The sequence below is a fragment of the Chlamydotis macqueenii genome, chromosome 1 (genome assembly GCF_036417535.1).
Source record: "Chlamydotis macqueenii isolate bChlMac1 chromosome 1, bChlMac1.mat, whole genome shotgun sequence".
NCBI lineage: Eukaryota > Metazoa > Chordata > Aves > Otidiformes > Otididae > Chlamydotis > Chlamydotis macqueenii.
This window is the reverse complement of record NC_141556.1, coordinates 13,443,741-13,458,147: the sequence shown is the minus strand read 5'-3', so window position 1 is coordinate 13,458,147 and position 14,407 is coordinate 13,443,741. Positions and strand designations below refer to the sequence as shown.

At 37.2% G+C, this 14,407-nt stretch overlaps 1 protein-coding gene across 2 annotated transcripts in view; it reads left to right on the top strand.

Annotated features, from left to right (window-relative positions):
- PTPN12 (protein tyrosine phosphatase non-receptor type 12) overlaps positions 1–12,219 on the top strand; it is a 78,876-nt gene extending 66,657 nt beyond the window's left edge. Inside the window, exons 13-18 of one of the 2 annotated variants that reach the window (XM_086745926.1) lie at positions 2,593–3,554; positions 6,782–6,850; positions 8,238–8,326; positions 9,304–9,334; positions 10,187–10,303; positions 10,910–12,219. In XM_086745926.1, the coding sequence (XP_086602052.1) occupies positions 2,593–3,554; positions 6,782–6,850; positions 8,238–8,326; positions 9,304–9,334; positions 10,187–10,303; positions 10,910–10,971 (1,330 nt within the window). In that variant the 3' untranslated portion in view covers positions 10,972–12,219. Of the gene's footprint in view, positions 1–2,592; positions 3,555–6,781; positions 6,860–8,237; positions 8,327–9,303; positions 9,335–10,186; positions 10,304–10,909 lie in introns of both variants that reach the window. The other variant, XM_086745916.1, reaches the window with a different exon arrangement.
- Positions 12,220–14,407: the final 2,188 nt, after the last annotated feature.

The following is a 14,407-nucleotide window of genomic DNA, read 5'->3' as shown; positions in this document are numbered from 1 at the left end:
AACTTGCTGAGGATGCTCTCAATCCCACTATCTATGTAACTGATGAAGATATTAAACAGTCCTGGTCTCAGTACGGACCCTGAGGGACACCACTTGTCACCAGTCTCCTTGTGGACATTGAGCTGTTGGCTGCTGCCCTCTGGATACGACCATCCAACCAATTCCTCGTCCATTGACTAGTCCATCCATCAAATCCATATCTCCCCAGTATAGAGAGAAGGATGTTGTGGGGCACTTACAGAAGTCCAGATAGGTGACATCTGTAGCTCTTCCCTCTGATGTAGTAATTTTATAGTTAGACAAGATGTGGTATTAATGGCAAGCTTTTTATTTGGTCTTGTCTGTCCATGGCTCTAAACAGTTTTAATATTTTGACAGTAGTGACACCCTTTCTCTGTCTAGGTGGTTATCTGATTAAAAAGAGTTTGTTAAGACATATCTCTTATTTCTGATCATCTTACACGTGTGAATGTCTGTGATGATCCAGATGAGGTTTCTTGGAGCTCCTCTGCAGTTACTGAAAACTGTTAGACCTGTGTTAGACTCCTTGTTTCAGACTGGGCTTTCTCTGTGAAAGATTTTTAGGAACAAGATAGATAGTGGCAGAGCTGGATGCTTTGTAATTATTCCAACCTGAATGGCGGTTGCCATTGTATTTGGATGCCAGACTTCACCTAGCTCTGAAGGTGTGGTTTCATTATGTAACTGATGGCTCATTATGAGAGTTCTTTTTCCTCCACAGAATCTGTCAGGTCCCTAAAATGCAACTACATTCTCTTTTTTCATCTGAGTTAGTAATGTGTGATTAACTACTACTGCTATCATGGAGGTTTCATTTAAGTAGTCTGAAAGTACAGGGCCTGGAGAATATAATCTGCATATCATCCTGCTGGTCCTTACAACATGAGAGTTATTACTGGCACGCCTTCTTCCAGACCTGCCAGATAAGCTGTGTTCTCCCAGGTTTGACACAAATGCAGCAGGAGAATGCTGTCACAGTGATCTGTCATCTAGTAGGAAGTAAGAGTTTTTGCCTTTTTGGAAGCCTCTGCTTTCTAGCTTTTGGTGTGTAGCCTTCAATTCATTTGCAAATAAAAGTCTATTTTACATGATTACTGTGAACAGTCTTCTGAATAGATTCAGGTCTTCAGGGTGTTGGATCATGAAAGGAAGATACAGTCCATGGTCTGCTGGTGACTTCATTTTCAAGGGAAGAGAATGTGCTGCTATAGCTTCAAGGGCAGGTTCCAAGTCTCCTGCTGCAGAGCTGGATTTGGGTCATTTATGATGTCTCTGACATAGACCATCTCCAAAAAACTAACGGTATACAAACATTTAACTGACTCCTGCTTATTCAAGGTTATTCTGGTGCTAGGACCACCTGAACTTTTCAGTTAAGACTTGGTGACCCTGGGAACTGTCTGTTCCCCTAACATGGAGGGATGGGAGCATCTGTCTTCTAAATATCACTGTCTTGGACATGATGTGCTGGTCTGTGTAGAGGTTTTATTACTTGCCCATGAAGGACATCTCTGCCAACAGCAGAAAGTCATCTGAGCTTTGTACATAAATTGGCTGGTTTTTCAGCTCAAGTATGTAACCAAATTGCACTCCTTTGCAAACTGTAGTCTATTGTGATGTGATTTCTCTGTCTGGATTGAAAATATCACTTCTTTAAATTATTTCATTGTATTTTTGTTCTGGTCACTCATTTGTTTTACACCTCAGTTATTAGTCTGTTCCTAGTCTTACATAATGAAAGGACTTATTTTTAAAAGCTCTGAAAATGCCTAATTCCTGTTTGTAGACAAGACTTTAGTCAGTTGTGCAAAATGTTTGTAGTCAAATATTCTGCATCTAATCTGAAAGTCAATGGACCATATGCTTGAAGAGCTTCTCCTTTTAAGTAGCTTGAGATGAACTGTAATAAGTGCTGTGTTCTCGCTAATATGCACTGTAATTTGGATCATATGTTCTACTGTGAGTGGTTTTTACACAGCATGCATCTCATGTCAGCTAAATCTGATCTGCATCATTAGCCTTACAACTATGGAGAAACTATTAAATACACAAATAGCAAAATAAAATCCTCCTGGACATGTGGAGAAAAGTAAAAGTGAAGGAAGATATTTGGTATTGAACAGGCTGTAAGGTTTTTTTTTAAATAAATTTTTCTTGGCTTTATTGAAAATTGAATTCCATATGCTGAGTTCCTCTGAGCCACTTCTTAAGAAAGAAGAAAGCAAAAAAAAAAAAGTACTGAAATCCTGCCACAAGAGGGCCTTTCTTACAGGCTCTTTGAAAAAATGCTTCTGGGAAAGGATGTGAGCAATCTTTGAACGATCAGTGAGGATTAGTTGTGGCCTGAATGCCTGTCTTTGTGATATTCTGAAAGACGTTTATAGTGTGTTGACTTAGTTCTTGCCTACTTCGTTAGTCATATTTTATAACTGTTGTCTGTATGCACTGGAAGTGCTGCTTGTGTTAAATATTGGTATGAATGCATTACTACTGCAGAGATAGATGGATAGGTATCTGAAATATTGTCAAAATACAGAAAACTTACACAACTGTGTTTTGGGTTTTTTGCAGTTGCCTTGTAGAAGGAGACGCTAAAGAAGAAATCTTGCAGCCTCCAGAGCCTCAGCCAGTACCACCAATCTTAACACCGTCTCCCCCATCAGCTTATCCAACAGTCACTACTGTGTGGCAGGACAATGACAGATACCATCCAAAGCCAGTTTTGCACATGGTTTCGTCAGAGCATTCAACAGACCTCAATGAGAATTATAATAAGTCAACAGAACATTCAGGGAAGAATGAACCCAGTGAACGTGCAGAGAAAAGGCTGGAGCGCAACTTAAGTTTTGAAATCAAGAAAGTACCTCTTCAGGAGGGACCACGAAGCTTTGATGGGAACTCCCTGTTGAACAGGGGACATGCAATTAAAATTAAGCCTGTATCATCCTGTGTAATTGATAAGAGCTTTAAGCCACAGGAACAGATTTCAGGGGATTCATTTGTAGGTGCTTCTCAAAACTCATGTATGGACTGCAGTGTGCCACAGTCTAGCACAGCCTTAATACCTTCACCGGAAAGTCTGCAGGGTCAGCATGTTTCTGATACGCCACCAAGACCAGATCGTCTGCCTCTGACGGAAAAGGGACATGCCACGTGGTCACTGCATGGGCCTGAAAATGCACTGCGTACGTCAGTGTCTGAAGACATATCTTCAGATGTCTTATGTCATGGTGTTAAAACTCTCTCTCTGGTATCGAACACCACAGTTGAACATCCTTCCAGTGATAATGTTGATCATACTATCTCTGTTCGAGCACCCCTCTGTTTTACTAATCCTCTTCATTCAGATGATTCTGACACTGATGAGATGAACTTTGACAGACCCATGAGCAAAAGCGCATCTAATGTGTCAACCGCAAGTGCCACAGTTTCTGCAGCCACTAATACTGAAAACATTTCTGCCAGAAAAGTATTGCCAATGTCTATTGCTAGGCAAGACTTAACAGCCGTAACATGTTCTGAAGATGGCAAAGGTAGGTTTCACTGTGGTTCAAAAGTGCTACTCTTTAACCTGATTGCATCTGTCGAGTTGGACAACATAAATTTCTTTACAGTGTAATTTTTCTACATGTAGAAATCTAGTATGGCAGCTTGAGAAAGGGCTCAGCTCTTTTCCTCCCAGTTTTCATTTTGCCTGTGAGCTATGTCTGTTACACTGTTGGTACTACAGACTCTGATAAGCTACTTCAAAAGCTTTATTGCAAGGTATGAATGCATTCTTAATTGCAGACTTCTGTTATTGGTTGGTGCATATTTTCTTTCCATGTCTAATTTCATGGAAGTGTCTATAATAATGTCAGTTCTGAGTAGCTGAAGTATTTTAAACAGGCTTGTCCAAACACACATCACACTCATGCTTGCTGATTGATGTGTTGGTCCTAAAAATGTAGATGTAACCTTTTTCACTGTATCAGTCTTTGAAGTTTCTCATGATTTAGCTCCTACATTTTAATAGCACTGTAAATATTTATTCCTGCTTTCCTCTTTTTCTGTATATGGCCAGGAGGAGACAAAGTAATATTGCTGTTCATATAAAAATCCAAGTTCCGCTCTAGAAGCGCTTAGAAAATTATTCAGTTGCTTTTAATTTTTTACTGCTTTTTGGAATTTTTTGAGCGAGGAAGGTTTGCAAGACTGCTTCTGCAAGAAGTTACAACATCATTTATCAAAGGCAAATGGTCCTAAAATGTGCAGATTCAGATTTCAGGTAGGCTGGCACAGTTAGATCAGATGAAGGGCATAGCTGGGAAGAACAAATTTGCCCTTGGTAACTGCCTGTGCGAAGTCCAGCAAAGCACGTAGTAAGGCTGTTGAGCTGAAAGGAGAACATGGGGTGTGTATTTAGATCAGGCTTTTGTGCTCGGAGCTCCTTACAGCGATGGCCTTGCTGCAGAAGTCAGTGCAGACTATGTGACTTGGAGCTCGGGCTCAGGCATCAGATGATGCAAGATGCAGAGCCAGCTTTATTGAAAATACTTGCTTTGGGAACTAAGTTTTCACCGGAAGTCATATATTCAGAAATGTGAACTATTTTGCAGCTTTAAAAATTATCTGTTTCTATAGATTTTGTAATACTGTGTACACACACAAAACAATACTTGCACATGTGTATGTTTTTAGCCCTGCAACCCTTTAAAAATGCTCTGTGTAGCAAAGATGAAGCCCTCTATGTTACAGTTACTTCAATGTTTATACCCAGCAGGCCTCCTTGGATTTGGTTTTTGTAGATTTGCATGCTCTGGTATTTTTCCAATACTGCTTTTTGCCAGGCTTCTTTCCCAAGGCAATCACTGTTTAGCACTGTTTGAAAATAATTACCTCTCTACACATCTCTTTATGTAGATGCTGTAAGAACATGCAAATAAAATAAGTCATATGTTGTAAATATGATAAAGAATGGGAGAAATGTCACTCAATAATTTGTTTCATGTAACTGCATATCAGAAACATCCTGAAATAATGGTACAGCCTTTGTGCTGCTGGTATGTTGCTGATTTTACAGGAATGGCTTAAAACTTTTATATTATTTTTCAGTAATTTCTCTCTTGTTACTGAGAGTGTACCTGTTCCCTTTCGTATGATAGCAAACACTTTCCATTTTACGTTCAGATTGCACGTCTTGTAACGCGTCTCAAACTCAGAAATATAGGGTTACATCACTTTGCCACTGATCTAACCCGTGTTTTATAGTGGCTTTTTTCATTTTTCGTACTTGTTCAAGACGCTTCTGTCTGAAGCTGGGGATGTGGGTACAATCATCAAAGGAGCTTGCCTGTGAACTTACCAGCACCCTAGTTGCTTAATCATAGCCGTTGGTGTGCATGATCTTACCACATAGTTAAATCTTTTTCATTCAAATGAAGTGAAAAGTAGTTGTACCCTGAGGCTAAAATAAACAAAAGAACAATGACAAAAAAAAAACCCCAAACTAAAACAAAACTCAAAAACCTCACTTTCAGTTAGTGTGTACTCCATATTGACTTTATTTGCTGATTTTTACAGAGACTATTTCCATAAATGAGAGTTTTCTTATGCTGTATAGTAAATTTGAGATGGAGCAGATCTCAGAGAAGGCACTTTGAACTCGGTGGCTTCCCGTCCCTGCTGCTGGCCTGTTGGCAGGGCAAGCTTCACGGCTTCATTAGTTGAAACGTAACTTCATATTTTTATGAATCCTGTGTAGAATACAGTTGTCAGATGAGACTTCTCATGGCAGCAGCTACTTCGAATTGCTTTAAACCTTTAATTTGAACTCCAAATTCCTTAGCAGGCAGGAGTGGGGCTTTTACTGGCAGAACAGCTTGTGCAGTACACTCCAGAGAGGTGAGAGGGAACAGACTGGGGGCAGGATGTGTTACTGGCACCAGTGGTAGCCATCTCCTCTGGCTGCTGTTTACCCTTCTGGCTAGTAAACCTTGCCCTAGACTGTTTAACTAGTTTGTGTCAGTGGTGTGGGAGCCAGCCTGACTGGGCCCCGAGATGGACTTTGGGAAGGAAACCCGAGACTTGGGGCTGTAGAGAAGCAGCTAACGTGGAGCTTCCCTACAGCTTACTGTTGCACGATGCAATCCTGAAAAGCAGCAAGAAGCATGCTTCTTACCGTGGTTTGGGAGCTTCATCAGTGGTTCAGCTGGCAGGCACCAACTGTGTAGTTACCAGTATCTGCAGGAGAGTTCAAGAAGCCAGTGTGTTGTAATGAGCTTAACTCTCACTTGCCGTGGCTGCAAATAGACATGTAATGAACTGCAATTAGATTACAGAACTACTCTGGTTACAGTTATTGGCAAGTTACTTGCTCAAGAAGCAAATGATACCACTCCAGTGCAGACTGTTAATTCTGCTTATCTTCTGTTTCTGAAAGAATGAAGAAAAAGTATCCATTGGATACTTTTTACCAATGAATATCTATTTGGACTGAAAATTATTTTCTTTCTCTACTGAAAATGTATTTTCTTTCTCTCATAACACACAAACTGATCCTACTCCCTTAATATAAAGATAGTGTTAGCATGAAGTTGCGCCCAAGGCGTTAGTATGGTAAATCAAAATGTTTTATAACATTTAGGGCAAATTTTCCTTTTGCTTTAAATTTCATAGAAAGTTTAGGATGATCTCATGTATCAAAAGATCAACTTCTGAAAATGTAAGAGGGAAACTTAAGTGTGTTTTTTAACTTACCTAAATGTCGTATTTGATTTAGATGCTGATACTAGTGAAGATTCCTCTCCCCCGCTCCCAGAAAGAACACCAGAATCATTTGTATTAGCAAGTGAACAGAGTGAGTTTTTAATGTTTGGTGATAATTGAGGACAAAATGTGAAATGCATTGCAGTAGTGTATTTGAATGCCCTGCTTTTTGGTTACTCCAAAAAGTATTGGAGCAAATTGTAAAATGGAATGAAATCTAGCATATGTAATGGCTTATTTTGAGGTTTAACTTTCACAAGCCTTGAATACAGTCAAATTATTTCTCAATTTTTGAATAAGCATGCTGTTACATGATATTTAAGTATATTGGAGACTTCAATATTGAGTTTAGTGGAGCTGGTTTTCAATCTGAAGGGTATGGAAATGAGATAAAGTGGGGAAATACAATACAATCAGGGAATTCCCCAACTATTTTAGGTAGTTTCGTACTGCTCCCGGCTAGGGAATGGGAAAACACATGAACAGTGCTTGTCCGATTCTCCTTTCCTGGGCAAAGGAAAGATGATGACATCTCACACTGCACTGTATCTAGTGAACAAGCCCAGTTTATTTAAGTTTAACGTAGTTTACTCTTTGCCTGTATCAAAAGGATAACTGAAAGAGAAAATTGACACTTACAAATGATGTGCTTATATCTCTGTATTTTATTCATTAAGCCAGTAATGGCAGAACAAAAAAAAAAACCTAATTGAAATCAAGTGATAAATTAGATTGATGTTTGGTGTCTTCCAAAAAACAGTATGATGTATTTATTTACTGAGGCTTTTATTTTGTGTCACTTCGTGAAACTTTCAAAAATTCTTTGCCAAAGTAGTTAATATAGATATTTTCAGAACAAAAGCATTGAAATAGTGTAAACAGGTTCCTTGAGCATCGTAATCATCAGTAGTTCAGGTCAAAACCAATCCTTTCTTTGGGTATTATGGACTTGCTTCTTTTCTGTGAGAACACAAGAAAAAAAAGCGTTTTTTCTTAAAAAAAAAAAAAAAAAAAGAAAGAAAATTAAAAAAAATCTTTGGTATTGGAATCACTAAAACCACTTCAATTTTGGTTGTGTTTTTGCATGATGTCAGCAAAGGACAGGTATGGCTGTCCTGGCTTGTGTTATTTTCTTTACTTAGTATGTCTTTTTCAGATCTACTATTACTGCACAGCTGGTATAACAAATTTTTTAAAACATTATTGAAAAAGAAACTAATTTTCCTATTGGTTACGAAGCCTTCAATGAAGGAAATAAATGTCCATAATGCAAACACTGCATCTTGTGTTTTGAATTCTGTTGTGGAATCTTCCCTTATCTTGAAAGCTCTTTGTATAAAGAGAGATTCATGTTTTTTACAAGCATTTAATTTTATAAAGTTGCTTTATAGCACATTTCTAATGCTGTGTTCTAATGCTGCATCATGGAGAGAACTCAAGTATGTTGAGTTTGACTTAATTTTTCCTAGGCACGCCCTTGTTGAAGCCAGTTATGATTGCAGAGTCTGAGTGGAGCATATTGCATGATCAGCCTCTCGCTGAACAAACAGTCTCTACAGTAAGTACAGGAGACAAGTTTGTACTAATCAGTCATCTCTAGTCTGGTTGGGAGCTATAACAAAAAGCAAAATACATAGGTAAACAGTCACAGCTGTTGATCATCTACAGCTAGCCAGTTTTTCCTCTGCCTGAGCTGCTGAACTGGTGCCTTAGGAGCATGTTTTCTTTCCAGGAAAACTATCTGGTTTTGTAAGTTCAGCAGTACTTTTAAAAGTCATCCTTAATATACCTGAAATTATGGCTTTAAGAGGGTAAATATTCTACTCTATGGAGCTTGCTGTCTGCCCTTAATTGATCACAGACTTATTCAAGCTGGAGGAGAATTGCAGTCTCTCATGTAAGCTGCTGCCTGAAGCTGGAACTCAGACCAGGCTCTCAGAGCTTTATCCAGTTGGGTCTTGAAAACCTCCAGAGAAGGAGACTTTATGTCCTCTGTTTCACTGCCTGATAAAGTTTTTCCTTATATCCATATTTATTTTAAGCAAACCCTTTTCTGCCCATCAGATTTCACTTCTCACATCAGTCTACTAGTTGCTCAAAGTAATCCAGCATAACAGCTGGCAAAACTTCAAAAGCATAGAAATCCTCTTTACATTCATGCTTTTTTTTATGAGCCCCGAATACACTTTAGAGCCACCTTTACACACCACTTAAAATTTGACAAAAAAGATAGATGTGAATTTTCAGAGACTGTAAACTTAATATGGGAACTAAACTACCTAATTTTGCAAATAATTTGTAATGTGACAATTAACTTTTTATTAAATATTAAGTAAAGTTCTGATAGTAAATTCTTTAACTACTGTAGCATCTCTTTTGTCAGTATAATAGCAGATCAGAAATGTAGGAGCAAGTAGATATTTCCATGGATGTTGTGTATTTTTTGAAGATGTTTTTGTCATCTTAAATTTCTGATGTTCTTTCAGTATTTTGGAAGCATTTTCTAGACTTATTTTAAATATTTCTCATTAACAGGGTTTGAAAACAACTTCACCTGTACTACCTGGTAAGTGATGGAATTTAAAAAAAAAAAAACCACTTAATTTAAATGCATATTATAATAACAATATTTTTCAGCTTAATTAGAACCTTCCCATGTTATTGCAATAGAAATTGTAAAAGTTGGTGAATTAATTTCTTTAATTTCATAAAGACAGGAATAAACCTGAAATAAGTTCAGCAATGATGTGTGTATATATATGCATGTTGCATATTTACCGAAGGCTTTAATTTTTGATCTTCTGAAAAGGCTTCAGTAAGGAGTGTAGGTCAGCTGATGTTTATCTTTGCAGCAACCTGTTTCAGCTGGAAGCTTATGTGTGCCATGTGTCTTCTGCATGTGCTTGAATGGGCTTGTACAGTCCATTTGGAGCTGCATGTTAAACACCTGGTAGATTTTTAAAAAATAATCAGTTTTCGGAAATATTTTCAGAAATGTTACAGATTTGCTAATGGCGTAAGTGCATTACAAGTAATGCAACAGAGATAAGTGCTTAGGATGACATAAGTAACTTTAGTTTAGAAGGAACATGAACAGATGCCTTTATATTGATGTATTAGCATGAGCTCACGCTAGCATTTATAAATAGGTGCTACATGGGATTTTAAATAGCCATACAAACTTTAAAAAAACCAAACATATTTGGCAAACAGGAATGTGTCACTGTCATTGAACATCTGCTTCATAAACAATTTTGAAATGTTTTTTTAAGAAATAAGAAATCAGCTTTTAAATCTTTATTTCTGTAACAAATATTTGATGCAAGTTGTGTTCCAGACTGAGCTGTACTTAAAAACAGTGTTCACGCAGTGCTGACTAAATGAATGTTACAGTAAGGGGAATGTGTCTGTTTTCCAGATCGCCCTGAAAGAAGCAACAAAACACCAACTGACATTTCACCTCAGATTTCTTTTTCTGGTTCCACTGATACAAGAGGTCAAATTTCAGAATTCCCTGCAGAAGTAACAGATATTGGTAATTACTATTCATTCAAAGCATAATCACTAGATGATTTAAACAGAAGATTCATTAACAGTAATAGTTTGGATGGCTGATGCTGTTATCTCCTTTCGACTCACTGAGGTGCAGAACCCAGACAAGTATGCCTGCCTTGTCTCTTCAGCATCGCTGAAAGAGGTTTTCCCAGAATGAGTGATTCTGTCACTCTTTGTTTTTTAGAGTGTATGAAATACAGAATTAGTCAAATGAGGTATAATTTCTGTAGACCGCTGAAAACTTTCAGAAATAATACTTGAGAAAACTGCTTTGGTACACAGAGAAGGAAAAAAAAAATCAATAAATGACAACAAAGGCAGTAATACTATATTTACTGAGAAGTATGTTCCAAGCGAGGCTTAAATAGTGAACTATAGTTACATACAAATTCTTCGTGTTTGTCTTTCCTATGGCCATAGTGCCTTTAGAACTCCTAATACTACACAGTCATTTTCTAGCCCTGACAATAAACCTTTTCCATAAGAGCTGGAGCTTGTCTTACAGTGATTTTTCTGATTGCTGCCAACATTTGTGAGTCTGCATTGTCTGAGTGGATAGAAGTATTCAGTATGTTTCTTTCCTTAGGTTTCGGTAACCGCTGTGGAAAGCCCAGAGGACCGAGAGAGCCACCTTCAGAATGGACATGATCCAAGAACCAATGGACATACTATCAATAAGTTATACTGGAAAACTCAAGTGCCACTGAGAACTACAAAACTAGTATTCCACTTTTTTGGGGGGCGACTAACACAGAGCAGTGTAGATCTAACTACCAAATGGTACACTCTTACAGTACATCCCATGCAAAACCTGAAACATTGTTCACAACAGTGGATTCCAGTATTACAACTTAACTTTTTGCTGGGGCCATCTACCTGCCTTATTACACTTAGGAGAAAGTATTACGTATGATTTCTTTTGTAACTTCAAGTATTATTGCCTTAATGTCTTTTAACCCTGTTACACGCTGCTTGTAGACATATGTTAATATAGTAATACTTTTGACAGATTGTGTTTATGGACTACTTTTTGCTAACGTTTGATTACCATGTATGCATTATTTTGTATATGTACAGGGCAAGTAAGTATATAATTTGATAAAGTTGCAATCGTAAAATATTAACAGAAGATGTAAGAAATCTCTGCATGATCTAAATTTTTGTGTACCTTATTTGTAAATTATTTGCCCTGAAGTTTTAGAAAATAGTTTCTGGGGTTTTTTACAAAAATTGCTGGACACACACAGCCAGAATTGCAGGTTAGCAGAGATAAAGATTGTAATACATTTTGTAAATTGTAAGCAAAAGGTTATTTTTATATTATATACTGTTTAATTGTCAGACCTAATTTGTTCTGGTTTTCATCTAGTCATGGAGATTCAGTAAGTGCCTTGGAACAGTATTGAATTCTCTTAGCTTATGTATGTTACTTCAGTGTTTTGAGTTCATCTGAAATTAGATTATCAAAAATATTTGTACATTTCTAGTATATTTGACCTGCCAGTAAAAGAGAAACCATTCTACATAATCAACACTCCTTAGTTTTCATTTTAATGTTTCATCAATTGCAATCTTTAGAAAATTCATCTCTATTAGCTTTCTGTATAATAGGGTTTTACAGTTTTAATATGGCGAGTTTCTAATTTGGGAAAACCAGAACATACCGGTAAAAGGACTGTTTAAATACCACTGTCTTCTCATACCAATGGTAAATACCATTTTTGTTGTTCAGCGACTGTGTATGTAAGAAAGCAACGTATATGAAGGTTCACATAGAGCCCTTGCAGCTACACTGTATCTTGGCAGTATATTATGTCAAGAGTTAATCCTTATAAGGATTCCTTACTTAAACTTTTCTGTAATACAATCTTTAAATTAAAGAACGTAAAAATCTCACTATGGGTCTTTTTACTCTTAGGGGAAAAAAAAACCTGCATTCAGAAGCAAACTAAAATAGAGTGAAAGATTAGCTTATAGGTCTCATACTTGAACAAAACAGTGACCCTCAGGATGTTATTTTTAGTAACTACTTTCAAAGTTCTGGCTAGCAATAATGCCAGAGAAGTGAAGAATAATGTTCAGAGGAAAACAGTTTATTTTAGGTAGTGAAAATCTGTTAATCTGCGCTTTAGCTGTGGAAACATTAGGTCTAATTTACTGCTTGTACCTTGTATATGCTAAAAGAGAGCTAATGCCCAGAGAGCAGCCCTGTTATAACTGCCAAAAGGTACATAACTGCCACTGCCGTTTTTGACTGTGGATTAATCACCGTGCATTTGGTACATGTGACAGTCTGCTTAGCTGGGGAGCACTTTCAAAGAACTGTACACGCTATAAATACTTATCGTAGCTTCCCATGGATATAGCTTTGCAATTATTAATTTAAAAATAAATAATTCAATTATATATGCCATTTGGGATAACCTATATCAAGCAGATTGCTGCTTTGTAAACAGTTCAGACAGCTGGAATGTCTTGCCGTTGGCAGCATAAAGTTGACCTGAACTTTGTTCCCCTTCCCCTGCACTGAAGATGATTAGCTTAGACTTTCACTCTTACGGACTTCCTGCAGTTTTGTAATGCACGATGAGCTGTCATTACTACTGGACAGTCAAAATCAGTGCAACTTTTTGAAACTACTGTTAAATAAGAAAATTTCCAATTATGTTTTGGATGTCCTTTTTAAGGATCATTTCCATGTTTCACTGTTGAGGAAATACAGAACTGTGCAGACTGTAGAATTTCAGCTTCCCATGTTTGAATTTTACTTAGAGTAAAGGCTGTCAAAAATCTCTGTACTATATACAGGCCATCTTGGTAATGTTAATTAAAGTACATCCAGGTTCATATTTTTTCCTTTAGATTTGTATGGATTTGGATCGTATTCCAGACTGAGTTTATCACAGAAAGTTCTCAGCCTTCCTTCACTTTAATGATATGAAATTACAATTGTGCTGTGTGGATTTCTGTATCCTTTGACAGATCTGTTTTACAACTCACTGTTGCCTGCTTACATTCATCTGAGCTTTGTATTTTCACCTATTTTATTTCAGGTAAACTGACAGTTTTAAGTGCAGGGCAAAACCTGCCCAATGTCATTACTTTCTGTATGCACACCTGAGGGAGGTACAGAGACAAGCCCAGGGTTGGGTGCTGTATGCTGGATAGTTGCACATCATAACTTCAAAATGTTACCCAGTCTAACAGCATCTTCAAAAAACAAGAACTTTCTTTGCTGTGGTTTATTTGAAATTGACTCTAAAGGGGTTAAGAATATTACATTAGTTCTGCAAAGTATTACTGAATGCAGATCTAGACCAAGTCATTATATACTTGTTTTGAAATCAATCATGGAATAGTCTTTCCTTTTGTTTAGTTTGTCTTGCATGTTATTTTTTCCGAAAGCAATCTTCAACTTCAGTCTCTGAAGTGCAGCTTTTATCAGGCATACGATTGACTTGATCATGGTGGCAAAGAACCAGTAACACTGCTCAACTCAGCTGTTCTTATTAATAACCACTGCATTGTCTTGTTCCTTCAGTATTTTTCTAATATTCCATTTATTAAATTGTCTAAATCTAAAAATAGTGAACAAATCATGCTGTAAACTATCGCATCAAGAGAAGAATGAGTTTTCCATGTTTAAGATATGTAAATACCCAAGTCTCAGAAGAAAGCTGGCCTCCACTAATATCATTGCTCATCTCTATTATGCAGCGTATTTTAGGTACCTTATGGCAGGTACCTTTCTACTTTTTAGTGATTAGAGCATTACTTCAGTGGTTTTATTTCTTATTTATCTGTTAGGAAAGCCTGCTGTATTTTTATGTAATTTTCCTTAAAGAAGTTTCTAACTTGGGAACTGTGCAGAACAATGAAAAAATCTCAAATAATTATCTCAAATGTGCAAGTGCTTTCTTCTGCTTAAATCTTATTTTGTAGACTTTGCCATAAACAAACAGTCCCAAGTGGGATACTTCTTTCCATTGGCCTCATAGGCTGGATCACTGGGTTATAATTGGTATGGGAACATGATTCCAGGTTTGGGGGACTGATGTTTAGGTCATAGTGAGAATACAACGTA